Source organism: Tiliqua scincoides, chromosome 2, assembly GCF_035046505.1.
Source record: "Tiliqua scincoides isolate rTilSci1 chromosome 2, rTilSci1.hap2, whole genome shotgun sequence".
In the NCBI taxonomy this organism is placed as follows: domain Eukaryota; kingdom Metazoa; phylum Chordata; class Lepidosauria; order Squamata; family Scincidae; genus Tiliqua; species Tiliqua scincoides.
In genome coordinates, this window is record NC_089822.1 from 152,736,282 (window position 1) to 152,756,212 (window position 19,931).

At 43.5% G+C, this 19,931-nt stretch overlaps 1 protein-coding gene across 1 annotated transcript; it reads right to left on the reverse strand.

The window, feature by feature from the left end:
- Positions 1-1,228: 1,228 nt before the first annotated feature.
- P4HB (prolyl 4-hydroxylase subunit beta) lies at positions 1,229-19,337 on the reverse strand. The gene is made up of 11 exons (XM_066614721.1): positions 19,104-19,337; positions 17,428-17,634; positions 14,397-14,530; positions 14,061-14,198; positions 7,870-7,974; positions 7,322-7,447; positions 6,736-6,936; positions 4,859-4,979; positions 4,511-4,692; positions 3,828-3,914; positions 1,229-2,231 (listed from the first exon to the last, which is right to left on the reverse strand). Exons 1-11 carry the CDS (start codon positions 19,270-19,272, stop codon positions 2,142-2,144), a joined length of 1,560 nt encoding a protein of 519 aa, XP_066470818.1. The 5' UTR covers positions 19,273-19,337; the 3' UTR covers positions 1,229-2,141.
- Between the last annotated feature and the right edge of the window lie 594 nt (positions 19,338-19,931).

The following is a 19,931-nucleotide window of genomic DNA, read 5'->3' on the forward strand; positions in this document are numbered from 1 at the left end:
TATGCTGCCCAGTTTACTATTTCTATTATGTCACAGGGACTTAACAGGCCTACAGTGCAATCCTACCACCGCCCTGAGCTAGCACAAGTCCCTCGCACTGGCTCCCAAGTGTTGCAAACATGCCATAAAGCATGTTCATGGCTACTTGGGAGCAGGCTGGACCAATTTGTGTGGAGATGCAGTGGCACTGGTACAGGGTGAGTTTGTGCCAAATGAGCAGGCTGGCATAGGGGATGGAAGAAGGGGAATGGAGACAGGGAGGAGGCATTTCAGGGTAGGTGGAGGGTGGCTGAAGGAGAATCAGGTCCAGAGGGGGTGGGGCCAGCTACAGTGGCATAGGCCAGATCCCACCGCCTATCCCCAGCCTGATGAGCATTACTTAGGCTGCTTGGATTTGCCACTATGAAAGCATGGGCACAGATGGAAGCTGCTCCACAGAGCTGCCTGTGGCATTGCTCAAGGGAACTAAAATCCCCTTACTCCAAATTGTGCCCTAGGCTGCACCAAACCTGTGCTTGATACTGCAAAGGCCAGTTCCTGAGCAGATTAGGATTGTGGGCCTGGACTACTTTTCAGTTCTGAAGTATTGAACTAGTATACATGCACAGTAGAAATTGAAATAGTGGAACAAACCATGCCACCTTGAGACTGCTAGTGGAGGATCCTATCAGAGTGCTTCCTCATACAAGAACTTTTTGCAAGTAGAAACCTAGACCTGCTGGGTTGGAACCTCTGACCCCAGTATACTTTACATGGGCATTTAAAGATAGTACACACAACTACTGTATGAAGTAGCACATCTAAAGCATGGTTGTACAGAAGATATTCAAATTATATGGTACAGATGCATTATTTAAATTTAATATTAAAATGTATAGTGTCACCCTCAGACTTTTATTTTCATCTGTAGCTGCGTACAGAACCCATGGAAAATTTAGACTGTATCCAAAGATTATATCCAAAGCCCGTTGCCACAATACCTTCTACCCCCTCAGCTTCAGAACCTATATAACACAAATGTATGTATTTGAACAAGATAGCTCAGTGTGCATAGACAGATGTTCATACTTGTTGCTCACAATAGGTTAAAGCCTGGGCTTAAGGTTTTTTTTTTGAGAGCAGGTAGTAGTGCAAGAAGGAAAACTTCTGCAGTTTTGCAACACTTGCAGTCTAGCTCCATTGAATACTTCAGACAACTACACTTCAAATGAACACAGGCACTACAGAATAGTATTAAAATCAAACTTTATTTGGCCAATGAGTTCCATTCCTTGTAGCATCATAGATGCGTAAAATTCCAATTCTGCCAACACACATCCCCTTCTTTGCACCACTCCTTGACTCGAGTTCCCTCCCCCAACCCCAGTAATTGAGTGTCCTTTGTTGCATTCTGGCAGGCCCCTTTTCAAACAGCCCTGTAAACACCTGGGAAACCCATGTGCAAAGCAATGCGTAGAGAGCAAGTCTTATGTTTTGTACAGGGGCAGGGTGGCATCGCGAGTTAAATTTTGTCTCAGGCAAGGAGCAATTGGGTCCTCTTAGCTCAAGGGTCTACTGCCCCCCTGATCTTTGGAAGAGACGTTGTTCAGCATGAAGGTGAAGAGACACCATTTGATGAGTTAACGGGACCTACCTACCCCCATTCTCCCTTCCACTGGCACCACTGTGGTCAGCCTAATGGTTTCTTCTCCACTAGAGCAACCCAAAATATGCGAACAGTCAAAACTGTTAACCAAGGCCCTGCTAGGCCAACAGCAGCTTATGACATTTAGACAAGTGTGATTTAAGGAGGCATTACTGGTGAGGCTTTGAAGTGAGTTAGGCAATGACACATGTTGCCATTTCAATCTGCTTCTACCAGATCACAGAACACTCTAGGAAAAGAAAATGTACATCACAGTGTATATAAAAAAATAAGACCCAACAGGGCTGGCTACCTAGTCAGATCCCTCTTCCAAACTGAAAGGGGAAACTAGAAGAATCAGTTGACAGACAGGTTAGGACAAAGAGGTTATTTTAGGCCATTCCCTGAACTCAGTCAGCATTTGCCTTCTGGGTGGAGTTGGTTTCTGGACTTGCTTGACTGCATAAGTAGGCAGCCACAGTGTAGTGTCTGGGGATATGCAGACTGGACTCAAACTTTACAATTCATCTTTTTTAGTTCTAGCATCATCTTCTTCCTCCTCCCCTTCCATGTCGGCATCTTCAGCATCTTCTAGATCTTCCAGATCCTGTAAAAAGAAAAGTTGGTCAGCTGCAATGTCTTCCATCTTGTAGGTAGGGGGTTTCCTTTGACCAACACTGAGCAATAATTATTGACCCTACCACAGAGGCATGTGCAAGTTAATCTTGCAAATTTAGCCCAACCCCTAACTCACACACAGCCCAAGGAGAAGTCCCATGTTTTCCAAGAAGCTACTCAAGACAGGACGCATGAAAATGTCAAGTCATCCTACAAGCACTTCCATATACCAGCCAAAAAGGCCTTAAACCAATGCATTTGCACACTAGACCAGCTGGCTTTCCATTTCCAATTTAATTTCTCAGTTGTATAGCATCCTTGAATCACATTTCAGCTTTTTTAAAGTCATGTTCTAAAACAACTTAATTTCCATCCAAACAAGCTGGAGTTTTGCTGAAATGAAACCTGGATTAGCTTCATACGAGACTGCTCTTGATATCTGGAGCCCATACCAGCCACAACCCAATGTACTGCTAAGTCTCAATTTAACAGATGTACACAGTGTCACAAGCAGTTTTCTCCTGCAGTAGCCATAATCTTATCCATCTCAAGGGAAGCCCCATCTACAAGAACTGCAAATGAGAAGAGATTGAGTGTCACTTAGAGGCAACAGTCTGACACCTATGTAGTTGCTTCTTAGATCTGTGCACAAGGACTACTGTGTTTCTATACTTTCACTATATTATTCTTCAAGGGACACACCCTCATTGGCATAAAAGGTCTCTTACCTATTATATAATTGTATCCAGTTTAAATGAACACAAACAGATTGAAAGTGAAAGCAAAGAAGATCTTGTTATCAAGACAATCTTCTGCAAACCCTGGTAAGTTAAACACCAACGGAATATGGTGCACTTGCATCATTGTCGGGGATTCTAAGAACTGGCTAGCACCTCCCCAAATGAGCATTCTCTTTCAAGAAACCCACTCTATCAAACAGGTAATACAGGCTGACAATAGTAACCCCTTCATCAAGACTAGACCTATGGTCAATAATGGATCTCATTTGTAAGATGTAGGGAATAGCCCAGCTGACTCTTCCTTTCAATTGCTTGGTTTCCAGGCAACCCTGAAACAAGGGTCTTTAAATTTAATCCAAAGGGGTTTAGAGTTGTTCTGAGAGTTATCACTTAGTATTTCATCTGATATTAAGGCATAACTTCCAATAGCTTTGCCTGCAAATCTCATAAGACCATAGGCCTGCATCATGCAACAAGATGGCGCATCCCTTGAGAATTACAGATAGTTGGGTCAAGGCCAACTGGAGAATTAAGCAATCAGTTCTTGAATATGCGATTACCTGAGAATACTTCAGTTTGTGCCTGGTTTTAGCCCATGTTTGTCCACATGGAATTACAGGTATTCAGGAACAACCTCCCACCCCCAGCTTATCTGGAATGCCACCAGCTGTGCTTTATTTACAAGTTGCTATGGAAGCCACATTCTCTGCTGTTGCTGTAAGCCAGAAGTCACTTTACAGGAAAGAATTCCCCCTTCAGTGGTCACATCCAAACTGTGTCCCAAAACTGCATGTATACCAGCAACCCAAACACACATGGTCCTGGCCTCTGCCTCAGATACTCACATCTTCATCTACACCACCATCTTTTCCACCACTTTCCAGAAACTTCTTAAAGCCTTCCAGCGTTCTCTCACCATTGTAGTCTACAACCTATAAAGAGGAAAGGGGAACAATCACTACCCAAAGGCAAAGTCAGGCCTTGTTGGCTGTTCAGAAAGCGAATTCTTCTACCAAGCAACAACAACAACAACAACAACAGTATTTATATACCGCTTTTCAACAAAAAGTTCACAAAGCGGTTTACAGAGAAAATCAAATATCTAATGGCTCCCTGTCCCAAAAGGGCTCACAATCTAAAAAGATGCAACACCAGCAGACAGCCACTAGAAAAGACACTGCTGGGGTGAGGTGGGCCAGTTACTCTCCCCCTGCTAAATAAAAGAGGAGCACTCACTTGAAAAAGTGCCTCTTGAAAAAGCAAAAGGTATGAGAAAATTCACCTTCACCCATATGAGTCGAGGAAGAGCAGCCAGCCACTAGGCTCCTGTGATTGCTGCGAGGAGAAAATAGCCCGTACATGAGCACCATCCTCTACTAAACAACCCAGCTTCACTAGCACACCCACCAACAGCAAATTAACCCAGCCCACACCACAAAGGCCACTTGAAGTCACCACCACCCAAAGGGGTCAAATTTCTGTTCCAAAACATGAGCACACATCCATGTGCAATCTGTAGTCTGCTCACCGTTCTACCAGGACCTGCAGGGAAAAACTTGAGGGTGGGGAAGCTGTGAACTTTCACGGCCTCAACTTCATTTGCAGTAGAGTCCATTTTGGCAATGATTATATTCTCATGGTCCTTATAAGTCTCTCCTAGTTTATCCCAGATGGGAGCAAGCTGTTTGCAATGGCCACACCAAGGAGCATCTGCAAGTCAAGATAATAAGCCCAATTTAGTATCTAGCAAATATCCTTGCCATCCATTCTCTGCCAAGATGATCTCTATTAAAACATAATACTCCTTCAAGTACAAAAGCACTCTTGCCATCTGCCTACAATGAGCAAGCCTGTGTGTGCCTGGCAAAGTACTTACAGAATTCTACAAAGACATTCTTATTTTCATCAAAAGCCACTTCTTCAAAATTCTTCCCAACCAGAATTCTAACAGGTTGTTTGTCCCAATCATCAGAAATCTCTTGGCTCATCAGATGAGGCTGAAACAGACAAGCATGAGAAACAGCATGAAAGCAACAGCATGGAATGTGCCAACAGGAAATACCCCCCCCCACCTCCCCCACAGTAGGACAGCCCAGAGCAACTGAGAAGCAACAGGCTATAAAAAGTCAGATTAATATAGACTTCCTCCAAGGTCAACCCCCACCTCACCCAATGACCCAGACATGTTTAAACTACTATATGCAGGGTTAACCCTATAGAGAGCAGGCCCAACTGTGTTAAATTCCTACAGCTTGATTTATAACACCTTGCAATTAACAGAAGAAATGCATATCAGGAACAGGATAGATTACTGCAAGTCCCAGATCACTTCCATGATTTTTAAGCACAAGGTAGTGGGAGATTTTTCCTACAGCCATTAGAGGTATCTTTATCACAGCTACTCTAAAGTAACATCTTCAACACTGTCAGCTTTCACACACCAGAAGAGATTCTACTTAAGCAACTTGGTTTCTCCCCTCCCCCAACCTTTATCTTCTTTAGGACAACAGGCAATTTAACATTTGTATCCCTGACTCTTAGTCATCCTCAAAACTATGAATCATCTGTTTTAGAACAGTGTCCTAAGGCCTTGGAGCTCATCTATATATTCAGAGACGTACAGCACTCTGGGCCCTATACTACCTTTAGTACAGAAGTAGAGGATTATATGACTGAATGCCCACATTCCAAAACTAGAAGGTTAGCAAAGTAAGGGAAAATTTGGGCACTTGGTAGGCCGCTGTGAGATACAGGAAGCTGGACTAGATGGGTCTATGGCCTGATCCAGTGGGGCTGTTCTTATGTTCTTAAAATCCTAGCCTGAGGTGCTAGTTCTATGTGCAGGGAATTTACCATGAGAAACTCATGTAAATACTCTACAAACACAGAAAAGTGATATGGTTTGGCCTTGAAGGACCAAACCATACATTTTTCCTAATACATAATCAGTCTTCAAGTGATCCAATACTATTTAGAATATATTTACCTTTTGTGCCAAATAATTGTGTTGTTCACATATTCCATCATAATCTACTAATCTAGTCTAAAAACCAATATAAAATCTATAAATCATAACCTATAATCTAGTCCTATATATTGTTCAACAGTACTTGATTCAAGCCACAACATGCAATACTTGCAGTTTTTGCTTCCCTACCATCAGCTTAATAGTTTAGAAAAGGCCATTTTGAACTTTTAGCCTTAATCCTTTCCAGTTTGATACAGATTTAAGTGTACAATCCAGGTCAACGTGGTAATCAAGATAAAGACTGGCACCAGTTCAATGAAGAGAGAAAGAACAGTGAGAAAAGGAAAGTTAGGACAATGACAGAACAGAGAGAAGAGCCACGATAGAGCACGAACGAAAGCCATAGCTGGCTCTACACAGCTACTTCCATCTCCAGGTTTAAGACGGAAGGCTTTCAAGTGCTCATGCAGTGCGAGGGCAGGGCTATGGTGTCTCCTTCACTATGCCAATAAGAAGTCATTTCTGCAACACCAGCTCTACAGGCAGCTCCCAGATTTGAGCTTACTTTATCAGCATATTAAGGCCTATTTACATGCTGGCACCATGCCCCCTCTGGCTTTACCCTTTGAGTTTCTCAGTAGGAGGCTCTAAATACTGTGCTGCTGGACGTGCTACAAAGCTAGCTTGGGAGGCTGCACACCATGTGACTGTTCTCAAGTTTCATGCCATTTATGCTGCTGCAATGGCACAGCATTGGGCTTTGCTGCCCCTCCCACCACTATTACCTTAACTTTGCCCTCCAGGAACTTGTTGCAGAAATCTCTGATGTTCTCTGGAGTCAGCTCATCCGACTCTGGCTTGTACTTTGTCATTTCTTCCTCCAAGGTAATAAGGCGTATGGCAGGGCATTCTTCCTTCTTTAGGCCAAAGAACTCCAAGATCCTCTGATTGTCAGTGTGATCACTGTCGATGAAGATGAACAAGATCTGGGGCAGAGGGGGAGAAGTCAAATCACACCCTTTAACCAATATGCTCAGAAAATAAACTCTGCTGTCAAATTCCCTCAGAATTTTCTCCTTCTCATGTTTTGCCTCCCTGCTGTAGCTGTAGGCTTGTAGTTGTCATTTGCCCATTTTTACTATACAACACTCACCATATGCCAGGATGAGGTTGGGGTTAACTAGTTACTTGTGCTGTTCTGGGGCAGTGCATGCTGAAGCTGCCTATGCAATCTGACATTCTCAGAAAAGTTATCCTAATCCATGTCCTTCAGGTAATGCAAGAGAGGAGAAACATTTTCTAATAGAGACTGCAAGAGCACAAGTATGTTTGTGGCCTAGCAGAAGCCTAGTTATTGCTTTTGCACCTCACCTTCCCTTTGAAGCTCCCAGCTGCTGCCTTGAAATTGTCCAGTTTCCCCTGGTAGTCTGCAACACTCTTAGGCAAGAACAGTAGGATGTGGGTCTTTATTTCTCCTCCAAAGATTTTTGGAGCAGTCTGGAGGGAAGAAAAAAATTGTTGGGTCAACAGTTGCAAGTACTCAACAGGATGAGCTGGAATAAGCTAACATGGCATACACGTTTTCTGTATCCTGGAGAATTAGAGACTGTACAGTGTCTTCTGCTTTTTCTGGGATGCAAACTATTTGAAAGGAACTGACATTTGGTTATGTTCTACAATATTCGTTATTTATATTACTGTTACATAAAATCCAAAATGTTTGCATGAGAAGATTGTCTTACCATTTCATTTATTCTATGTAAATGATAATTTCACCTTTTAAGTTACAAGGAATCTCAAATTCAAGTTACCTACACTCCTCCCTTCCACTTTAATGCATACAATACTTAGTCAGTATTTTCCACACTAGAGAATCCAACCCAATTTCACCCCACTTACTCAGAATCTGGTTTCTATACCTGCTCAGTGAATTCAATGACTAAGGGCAGCTGGTTTGATTTGATGAAGTTCAGCAGGTTCTCTTTTGTCATCTCCCCATCGAAGTCATTACGGCCTTCGTCAAACTAGAAACATGAGAAGCAACCCATTAACACTGAACTAATCAGGCCCACAGTGTTAAGGCACAAGTCTGCCTAATACAGCTATAAGGGTAGAACTAAGTTAGCCACAAAGTTCTGTGGGTTTGCACAAAGGTCAACATAGTATTAGGCACAGATTCACCCTCCTGGGAAACCTGGGGTTTGTTTAGGTTTAAGACTCTGAAGAAATACTTGCCTATGCTTGACCCTGCTCTCACCCACCCTTCAAAAGTCAAAAGGGTGGCAAAGTTAAGAGTTCCAATGATTGGAGAAAAGGGCTTTAGTGCTCCGCGTTTATTCTCTTTGGCCTTCATCATAACTAGATTCAAAGTTATGCACCCAAAAAGCTAACAAGTTTGCAAATTTTTAGATTAGTTTGCTCAAGTAAGCTTTGACATAGTATCTTCCAAAGTTACAAAGAACCCTGAGTAGGGGGACATATCTAAAGAGCTCCCAACCTACACCTTCCTTACACATTTAAGGGGGCACATTTCACATTGCAAACGAGGCACAAAATTCTGCAGTTAAAACACAAGATGGAATCTAGACCAGAGGTCTCATCTTATTGATAAGATTCATGGCTCTCTGAGCCAACCGAGGAGCAAATAGAAGGGAGCTTGGCACTAACTGCAACACCAGATTCCTGGTGGAACACCCAATTTTTAAGAGGGCCCTGATCAGCATTCTAGAATGCCATTCAAGCAGATAACCAAGCCGCCACTGCAAACTGCAGTCATGGACACTGGCCATGCATACCCTTGCAAGAAATATACACTGATCAGAAAAAAATTAATGCCCTTGTAGATAGCAGTACACACATGCTATGAAACCATGGACCAAATAGTTTACTTAAGACAAAACATTCTCCGAGGGCTATTGTTAGCCTGGTAACAAGAACAGATGCTCAAGAGCTTGCTATTTCTCTTGTGCCAAGAATAATTTTATGGCAGAGCAACACATCACTGTTCACGTTCTCAGGGTCTTTCCTGGCACTGGAGAGGGTGGAAGGAGACACAGAAGCATCAAGGTTAAATATCACGAGGGACAAGAAAAAAGAATTGCTTTGATCATTGACTGAACTCATTAGCAACACCACTATGGCCAGTTTTCCTATGAAGTTACACCCATCTTTAGATGAGGTAGCTCATTAATAGAAAGTTGACTACTATCTTACAACTTCAGCAACCTAAAAAATTCCAGTTCAGGCCTCAACTCAGTAGGTCACTATAGGCAAGTCACTACAGTAATACCTGCTATAAAACAGCAACCTATTATGTTACCCTTCACCTGGATGCAAATTTTAACATTACTGGACACATGGGCTTAAGACAGAGTGCTGTTATAAATGGCATGTGAAGGCTTAGTTTCAAAACCTCCCTACTTCAAGCTTTTGTAGCCTAGTGCAGCTTTACTGGGGACTAGATGCTAAACTTTAAAATGGGGGCTCTCAAAGCACATTGCAACCTCTGAGGAGTCACCAACAGTTTGGAAGGGGAGATTGTAAAGCAAGGAAGTTCAACTCTCAATCTACAGGTAAGGAAGGGAAAACCCATGGACTGAAAAACTGCAAAGCCACTGCCAGTAAGCTAGGCTAGATGGACCAATGGAGAACCCAATGGACCAAGGGTTCTCAGACCATGAGCAGCTATAACATAGGGGTTGCATGTATATTTTTCAGGGGTCATAGCAAAGTTTGAGAATCCCTGCTCTAGGATGTTCAGTAATTTTGCCTTCTGCCAACTGTACAACTGCTCGTTTACACTGCCTAGAATAGTGTTCTCCAAACTTTCCCTGTGACCCAAAGCAATAACACATATTGTACCTTCACAATCCTATTTCTGTGCTGAGTATGATACATTAAAGTATAAAAACTGTAATTATAGTTACAAAGTATACCAGTAAGGTAGCCAATACATGAGTGAACTACTGACAAAAAAACCTGAACATATAGTTTGACCTTGAGACCTAGGATTGAGTTGCAACCCACACTTTGAAGAATCCAGATTCAGAAGTTCCATTATTTCCTTGTATACAAGCCTCTTTGTCCCAATACAACTAAACACTGTGCCTGCTACTTGTACTATTATATCCTAGTTTGGCACAAACTAGCTTTTAGTTGTCAAACTACAACCTAACACTGGCATAGCTATGTAGCTTTTGTCCTACTGCTGCCCAGCCAAAGTTCAGCAACCCCAAGAGCGTTTCAAATTCTGTCCAACTTCCTCCGAGTTACATACAAATAAATCAAATACTTCTCCATTTTAAGTCAGTCACCTCATGTATTCTATTTAAGCCATTTTGCATATATGCAACAGGGACCAAATGTACTCCTGTGGGCTGGGCAAAAACAGTTAAGTATGTGTGAACATGGGTAGAGTAGAAGAATATTTAACCCATTTTTGCCCCACCCACAGGTGTACATATTTGGTCCCTGTTGAATATATGCAACATTGGGCAGAAATGGCTTAATATCCACAACATCAATGATCTTCAACCTTTTTCATGCCATGACACCCAAATAAAGTGTTAAGACTGGGGACCCATGGTTGATTCCATCCCCCTTCCAGGACCTGATCTGCCCACCACAGCCATTTCCTCCTAACTCTTATGTTTTCACAACAACCCTGTGAGATAGTAACCTGAACAAAGCCAGCCTTATGAGCTGCAGGCAAGATAGCAAGAGGAGGCTGTGCATAATTACATCAAAAAGTCTGTTTTGATAAGGCAGTACCATATTGAATTGGATCCTAGCCCTCTCTTACACAAGCTTTAAAGGTTGCTGCAACCCACAAATAAGGCTTCATGACCTCCACTGTGGCCAACAGGTTGAAGAGCACTCCACTACATCTTTAGGCTCTCATTTGATTTAGAGCAAGAAAAAAGCATCAGGACTAATATATAAGATGAATCAAAGTTACATAAGAGTCTGACATGTACAATTTGCATATTGTACTTCACAGTGAAATTGACAGCTAAGATGGATACAGTCATACCTACACCAACACTTCTTCCTTTTATTATAAGAATTGTATAGAGGGTCCCCCATATCTGCAGATCAGATCCACAGGGCCCACTCTACATGTGTCCCCTCTGGAAGCAAGGGGAGCTATATTCTCACCTCGAGGGTCCTGAGTCCAGCAGAGGCCACACACATCCATCTGCAGCCTCTGCCAAGCTCAGACTGAGCCTTAGAGTAAAAAAGCAACTGCTGGTTTCTCTGTGAAACAAGAAGTGACATTTTTAAATGCCTTGTAAGGCATTAGGAGGCCCAGGGAAGCCACTGAAGACATTAAGAATGTCACTTTGATTTCACAGAGAAACCAGAAGTTGCTTTTTTCACTTTAAGGCTCAGTCTGAGTAGAGCTCCCCTCACCTTTAGAAGGTGGGGGTGCTCCTGGGTATTCGTGGTTTCAGTTAATCCCAGGTGGTTCAGAAATGGAACCCCTGTGGATACTGGGGCACACCTGTTCTTTTCAACAAAAAATTCAAAGTAGTTTACATAGCACAAATTTGTTACAGGACTTTGCCTAGGTGTTACCTATAGCCATTCTAACCAAAAGGACAGCACATTCTGACCAATCAGGTCTCCAAAAGTACTGTTTCCCATAATGCTAAACTAGACCCTTCTCCCCACTATCCAAAGTGTTGCATATTTTTTAACTATGTATGGTATCAGATTAACGAACAAGAGGGTGACTATGCAAGCCAACTGAGGAAAATGCCCACCCAGTTGGAAACATTCATACTCTTGATTGCCAAAAGCTGTCCTGAACATAGACAGGAACACTTTTCCCAGTCATTTAAAGTTATTCCTCAGTCATTTTCCTTGTTGTGGGACAAGCCAAATGTTCTTTATAAAGTTACCACAGCAGTGCTATTGAACCAAATGGCAAAATGTGAAGCAGCCAGAAGGCATGCAACATGCTCCCTCATAGTGACCAACACTTAACTTATTTTGGAGGGTCTTGGAAAGAACTCAATATGTCATCACAAAATTTAAAGACAAGAGTGCTATATGATCGATTATGCACAGAAGAGAGAAAGGATCAGTCTCAGATTAGATATTAACCCGTTTCCAAGCCTGACCTGCTTGCTGACCCAGTCAGACTGGACCACTACTCAGGACTTGTGTCTGGACACACAACTTCAGTAAACTACCTGCAGTAGAAACGTACCCACTACTACATTCTAGTTTTGGGCATCAGCTGGATTTGCACAGCAGTGATGAAGCAGCCCTTATATTAACTACAGAACATCTTCCTCATCTCCAGTACAGAGTGGACAGTGTATGGGAGACCTGACCCATCAGAGTCAGCCTCCCCCCTTCTCTGAAGATTCTCTTCAAAAGGCCAGCCAGCTAACAATTAAAGTGTAAGTGGCTTTTAGAATAGATCACCTGAATACTTGAGGCAAGGGAAAACAGGACACAACCAGCAAAATTCACTGCTGTATGTGCATCTTTACATGAACAGGCATGGGACTGAGAAACACCACTCTGCAGTTCAAGTACTATGCCTTGCTCACCAATGTACCAATGCCTGCACCCTGAAGGCTGTGGTTTTCACAGAAGGCATAAAGTCTTCTCTGCTGCAATAGTTTCTCCAACAAAAAAGGAAATTCTCCTTTGCTTCCACCCACATAGGTAAAAATAAGCTCGTGAACTCCCACTTTTGCAACTGTCCATGAGAGTGTCAATGTCAGCTCCAGACAATCAAGCATAAGTGCTTTGGGAAACTGGAATAGCAGTTCCCATCTTCTACACTTTTAGTGTGCTGCAAATGATTAAGAGATGGTCAACAAGCTAGTAAAACAGACTTGTAACTTACTTAAAAGACTGAGCTGAGCAATCCTCCTCTCTCCAGTTAGACACAAAGCCAACTTTGGTATGTGCACTACCCCCAAAAGATTTCTCCTCTGACATGAGTCAAGGCTTCCTCTTGACTTAAGACCAAATCTTTCTGCAATTACTATACACCAACTGCTCTTGTTCCTACTATGACAAAAATGCCCATGGTAGTGTCCTAAACCCTAATACCCAGAATAAGTAGCATAGAAGGACATTTAGGTTTGTTTGGAGCACAACCTGTCTTAGATGAACTTCATAAGAAGCCATTATAGTACTCAGAACTCAACCATTCATCTTATTTTGTACATACCAAGTGTCACAACAGTGCTACAATTAGAAAGCCTGACATATATTGCTTAGATGTAGAAATCAGAACAGAGGTGGGTGGCATAAGACAGACTATTCAACTATATTTTCTTATTGACTAGTCTATATAAGTCGCTTCCTGTTCTGCTTTCACAAACCCTTTAGTACTTTCAGTTTCCACCAACACAGTTAAAAGGAGAAGAGAAAGCAAGCTTTTAATAGCTGCAATTCATCTGAGCACAACAGCAAAAACAATCTTGCTGCAGAGTGTCATGAAATTTCTATCTTGCACCATTGCTTACATTTAATAAAAGGGAACCCAGGGAAACACAGGTGCCCTTCCCCACCCAATAGTTCAATACTGGAACCACCACTTTGAAAAAAGACTTAATTCTGGAGGTCCAGCTACAAGAAGTTCTACAGACTGAACTCTGTCCCTGCCTAGGAAGGAACTCTCACTTCTCAAAGAGTAACAATATCTCTACAGAAGTAAAAATTGGTTCAAAGTTTCAATTATATGCAACATTTGTAATTATATGCATCCTTAGTTGGGAGTCCCATTGAACAAGACTTCTGGGAAGGCACATCCAAGATTCTGCAGCAAAGCTCCAATCTTATGTACATTTAATTCCAAGTAAATCCCACTGAACTCCATGGGGAGTTAAAATGCATAGGGTGTACTGTACATGTAGTTTTCAGCTTCCTCCTCCCAACTCATTGTTTTTATAAACACTCAGTGTTTTTATACTGAGTATAAAAACTCAGTGTTTTTATAGCTACACTTTATTTGCAATTGGAATGTTTACGCACCATGTCAAAACACAAACCAAGAAATCACCATACTGAGATAACACTATTAAGTCTGCCTGGCAGCCTTCTCCAGAATTACATGTACTAGGCATTTTTTTCATCCACTTACCTTCTTAAAAAGGGCAACTCCATCTTTGCTGACCTGGTATTTGGCAAAGATATCACTGCTGGAAGAAATCCCAAATGGAATGTCATCAATGGCCTCTGCTGCCAACAAGAACTGTTTGGCAGCATCAGACTCTGCATCCTAAGGGAAAGAAAAGATGGGTTTTAAACCTCATGCCATCTTTTAATCTGAAGTATCCTGCATACCCCAGTTAAAGTAGTCTTATCCTGCCTTGGCTCGGAAATGGGCTAAAGTTTAAGCTCTCCAACTAAAGTAAGGAGAGATCTACAAGAAAAAGACACACTGGTAGTAACCAGAAAGCAAAGCACAACACTTTACCTGAAAGAATCCAATGACAGCAACTTCACTGGCATCCACCAAACCTTCAGCAGCAGCTACATCTTTCAGTTCGGTGGCAGCTGGGCCTGTGCGTTTCTTTAACCAGTTCACAATGTCATCTGCTTCTCTGCCAGCTATATTTGAATAAAAGACACATTATGGGGTCTCTCCACTTTCATGAGAAGTATGAGCACTGATCTTCCCAGTACTGCCTCAGAAGAGCAAGCACACTACTGACATTTCACACTTGCAACTTATTCCTTTCTTCCAGGAGGTTTAGCAGCCACTAGAGGATGCTGTTTTGCACAAAGGTGCTTTACTCCAGAAGTATTCCACAGATCCCACCCCTAGACCCTTCCTTACAGCACATCATTTATATTACACAATTGGTTCAAGTATGTTTAAACTCATTGTATAATCCAGCAGTTCACAATTTCTTCCAGATACAAGAATTTTCATGCTGAAGAAGGCCACTGAGAGTACAGTTGAAGAAAAGGAAGCAAACTTCTAACTGTCCTTGCTTTCATAGAAGACCCTAAACTACAGACAAAACTTCCAACAAGCAGAAAAGCATGATTATTCATCAAGCACAAGACTTACAAACAGATCACAGAGCCTATTCCCCTATCCTTGGCATGTGCCAGGAACATCTGGTGAATGGCAAGTCTATACAAACCAGGCTCCAATTCCTGCTTAAATTGCACCTCCAAAGCAGGGAAGGATTATGCTCAAGTATTAAATTCAAATTTTAAATTATACCAGGTAGGATACATTATGCCCCATCAACTTCCAACACTTGGTAGACCAATTTGTGGAGGGTTATTGATCAGCAACAGAGATTAAATACTTGCACACTGCATTCTGGGGCAAGAATTCTGGGGTTAAGAATTGACTTAACCCAAGAATAGCTGTTCTAATCACTAGAAACTGCCTGCCAGTCTACAATGGCAAAAAGGTGGTTTTTAAACCATGATTTAAAAGGATGCTTTTATAAAATTAAAGGAACAGCATGGCCCTCATCATCCCCAATGGCCATCTGCAGTTAGTCAAATCCACAAATGGAAAAACTGGATGAGAATGGCCAATTGCATATTATGAATCAACTCTTAGGCAGAAACTTCCAAAGGAAGGCATGTTCTCCTATACAAAACATGCTTTTTTTGCCAGTGGCAGCTATATCCAAAGCTAGGAAGTAGACTTCCTACATCTTTGTTCCCTCTCTAGGTCTTCAGGAATCACTAGGGACAAAGGGAGACAAACATACAGTGCTACTTGTTGTTAGGCCGCACACTTCCACTGAAGATGGCTATTCTCCATTACAAACATGAGACCTTTTGAAGAGAAGCAATTGGAATAACCATAGCAAAAACATCTAGTACCAGGGAATAATTTCTTACATTGTTATCACTCTGCTAGTTCAAGACTTCAGTCACCCAGAACCTTTTAAAATTTGCATATTAACAGTCTTGAAAGTCAGTTGTCAGAAGAGGGGTATAAATATTTTAAATGCACACATTCTCAAGAGATTGTTTATTCTGAATTCTTAACTACCCACAACTATTAGAGCATCAGGATTAAGTTACTGCAAGCTACAGCCAAAAGGTATTCCAAATTGCTATCAGGAGTGTTCAATATTCCAGATGTCCTCCCCACCCCCCAATGCAAAAAGCTGGTCCAAAAAAGTTGCACTTCAAGTGTAAAGATTCTGATATTGTCTGACTCTCGCAAGTTTCAGCAAGCTAACACTTAGTATAATGAGACTTTATACAAAAAAAATCAAGCATCCCTTCAGATGTCAGATTCCTTATGCACCTGAATTCAGGGTTGGTTTTATCATGAAGATGGTAGTTTTATCAGAGATAGTAGTTGATACCATCTCTGGAATCTGCTGTCTGTACCATTCATTCCACTATAGTAGATAAGAGGCTAAGTTGTGGTGATTTTTGTTTTGTATTTGGTACAAGTACAAGAACTTACCTGAAGTTCTATGTACCAACAGAAGCAGAAAGATTGTGAGAGCCCAATTATCACAAGGGCTGCCCTTTTAGCAACACTGCTTCCGCCAAGCAATGCTTCCACTAATACTTTCCCTACCACGCAGATTAATTAATGACCCGAGCAGTACATAACCACTATCAGCTTCAAATGGGCAATAACCAATCTGCTCTTTAGGGAGCAAGTGAGGTACTGCTCATGCATCAAAACTACAGTGTTCAGGTGGCATATCTACATAAAATTATCATACATGACATAGTATTTCATGACCATTTGGATCCACTATTCCAAACTGACACAAAATTATTCTCCATATATTAGATAGGTATTCTGCTACGATGCTAAAAGCCAACTGAAAACAGATTTATGGCACAAACCCATACGTGTCTACTCAAAAGCAAGTCCCATTGTGTTTAATGAGACATACTCCTATTAAAGAATGTATAGGATTACAGCCTTGGATTCTAAATTAGGATCTGTTACCAGAAATTCTAGCCCTATAAGGACATGCCAAGGACTGACACTGGGAGTGGAACCTGGTCCTTATTAAAACTTCCTTAAAACAATGTGTCTTCTGGTTCTAATACAGGGTATTATATTGTGACTTTGAGGTTCTTTCTACTTCCCAGTCCAAACCCTGTCCAATATCATCAACCTACTTTTTTGCCAAGCTGAACAGGCCCTGCTCACTTTGGTAGCCCTTTGCACAAGGTAAGGATTTTTCATCCCCTTTCCCCACAATATTCTTTCGGAGATGGGGCAAACACAAGCACACAGTCTGTATAGCTTCTATCAGCAGACCTGCACACATTGCCTGGCTTCCTTCCAGCATTAAAGAACAATGGAAAGATATAAGAGCTGGCAACTTATTTCAGCAGTCCTATTACAACTTCCTAACTCTTCAGCTGAGAGCCGATAATGACATGATAATTGAGAGAGGCCAATTATGGCCCACAGATCTTATGTTTGATACCCTTGGTCTATGATCAGATTTTCACCTATTAGTTTAGATCCCTTTCATTAGCCATCAGCTCACCTGTGTATTCTTTGGGGGATAATTTATCTCCATTCTTGAAGAACTTGATAGTAGGGTAGCCACGAACACCAAACTGTTGGGCAAGCTCAGACTCTTCTGTGGCATCCACCTTAGCGAGTCTGATTTCGGAGTTCTCAGATTTTAGCTTTGCTGCAGCCTTCACATACTCAGGTGCCAGAGCTTTACAATGACCACACCAGGGTGCATCTGAAAAAAAAAAAACATATCTAGTATAACTAGACTTTTACAAAATACACAGTTTACATTAAAGCACTTGCCTTGCATTCTCCCACCTTTTCTAATTATACCTCCTAATCACAGGAATGCAACCACACTACACACAAACTGCAAAAGGATTCCATCTTCAGCTGCATATACTATTGTAACTTCCCTATCACAAACACACATACAACAGCTCCCCATGCATCAGGCCAACACTTACAGCCTTCTCTAGTGAAGACAAATGTCACAAACATTATCTGTGTCACCCCAAACCAATTAGTCTAAAAAGTCATGGGACAGCTTTTCTGACTGACTGGGATCTTTTGGCTTCTCTGCAGAAAAAAAACCCGCAGCAAACTCTAACGTTGCGTGAGAACTAGAAAATCAAATTTACTCAGCAACAATGGATTTCAGGAAAAAAATGTCATTACCTACTTCTACCACAGGAAAAGGCCAAATGAAAGAACTTTCAACTACTAGGAAATAAGCACAAACTGCAGCCCGCTACTCACTACTAGCCAAATGGCCTCAAGCTACATCTGGCAAGCATTCATGCCTTCAAACTTAAGCCAGAGAAGAAGCAAGATACAAGAATCAAGGAAGATGAGGCAGCCAACTATGGGTGGCGAAAGAATTCATTACCCTCCCCTACACTCCATGAGCAGGCACCCATAATCCTCATTATATGTGCACAAGAGCATAACCTCTCTTGTGCAACACTACTGTATTAGAACACCACAAATTATCACACCACAAATTACCATTGGGCGGAATAAGGCCTGATTGCAGGGATATCCACCTCACCAGGAAAGAGCTAATGCAAGATGTTTTGTTCTAGCCTTTTACAGAACTCCAGCTACAGGGTAAGCATATTTAAGACACCAGAACCCCACCCACACGCTGTTGGTCCTTCTTCAGCACCAATACAGATAACCCCAGCTGAATTTCTTCCCCAAGAGCTTGAGCTGGACTAGCAGACTTACAGAACAATCCTATGCATGTCTACTCAGGAGTCAGTCCCAGTATAGTCAAGGGGGCTTCCTCCCAGGAGAGTGTGGCTGGGACTGCAGCCCCAGAGCCCCATCCTATGCATGTCTCCTCAGAAGTCAGTCCCATTACAGTCAGTGGGGCTTCCTCCCAGGAGAGTGTGGCTGGGATTGCAGCCCCAGAGCCCCATCCTAGACAGGTCTCCTCAGAAGTCAGTCCCATTAGAGTCAGTGGGGCTTCTTCCCAGGAAAGCGCGGGCAGGACTGCAGCCTCAGTCCCACCTTAACGAGTCCACAACAGCCTCGCCACAGGCGGGTCCCGGGACGCTGGAGACAGAGCATAACTAGCAGCGAGGCCTGGTCCATCAGCGCGTGAGCGAGCGAGCGCCCGTGACGGCCGTTCAGACGTGCACAGTACACGTGTGGGCGCTGCGTGCCCGCCCGTGCCCGCCCCTCCAGTCCACTCACAGAACTCCACCAGGAGGTGCGGGTGCTGCTCGAGCGCCTTGTCGAAGGTGGCGGCCTTCAGCACCAGCACGCCCTCCTCCTCCTCGATGTCCCCCTCGGCGGTGGCAGCCCAGGCGCGGCACAGCAGGACCAGGCAGAAGAGGGGAGCGCAGAGCCGGACGGACTTCATGGCGGCGGCGGCGACGAGGAGACGCAGAACTGCAGAGCGCCGCAGAAGAGAGCGCTCTGCGCCCGCCTCCCGCTTATAAACCCGCCCCCTCCGCCAGCGGGCCGCCCATTGGCTGCCTCCGACCTCCTGCGCCTCCGTGCTCGCAGGGCTGAGGGCCGCCCAAGGCTCCCATTGGCCAGAGTTAAAGGTCACGTCACCCTTGTCGCCACTTCCCAACAGGCCTCCGAGGGCTCCCCCGCGTTCCGCCGGCTTTGATTGGTCCTGCGGGCCCACCGGCAGCCCGCGATTGGGCGAGCCCGGCGCCGTCGGACCTCCGTTCGGCCGCTTCTGATTGGCCGAGCCGCACGAAGCCCATTTCCCCTCGCTCTCGCCTTTGGAACGTGGCATTTGCGAGGCGCGCCCGTCCTGCTTCTGCGCCTGCGCGGCTCGCCGTGACGGAGGGACTGTTCGTGTTTCATTCTGACTGGGCCGCGTTCAGTCAGTGCCCCGGAAGAGCAAGGGCAGGCACGCAGGCGCTTCCAGGCCTCTGCAAGGAGGAGGTCACAGACCTCTCAAGTGCAGGGCTGGGGGCAAGTCAAGGGTGGGGGGGGGGCAACGTTTGCTGAGCACCTGGAGGCGGGGGGACTGAGAGCCCCACCCTGTGCGTGGGAAGCACCCCA

Bases quoted from the DNA above. Each gene is read 5' to 3' on its own strand.
- P4HB (XM_066614721.1), bottom strand. From the start codon at position 19,272: ATGAAGTCCGTCCGGCTCTGCGCTCCCCTCTTCTGCCTGGTCCTGCTG. The intron at 14,199-14,396 runs GTAAAGTGTTGT...TCTTTCCCTTAG, and splicing joins CTGTCATTGGATTCTTTCAG to GATGCAGAGTCTGATGCTGC. The intron at 7,975-14,060 runs GTAAGTGGATGA...TCATGTTTCTAG, and splicing joins GAGTTGCCCTTTTTAAGAAG to TTTGACGAAGGCCGTAATGA.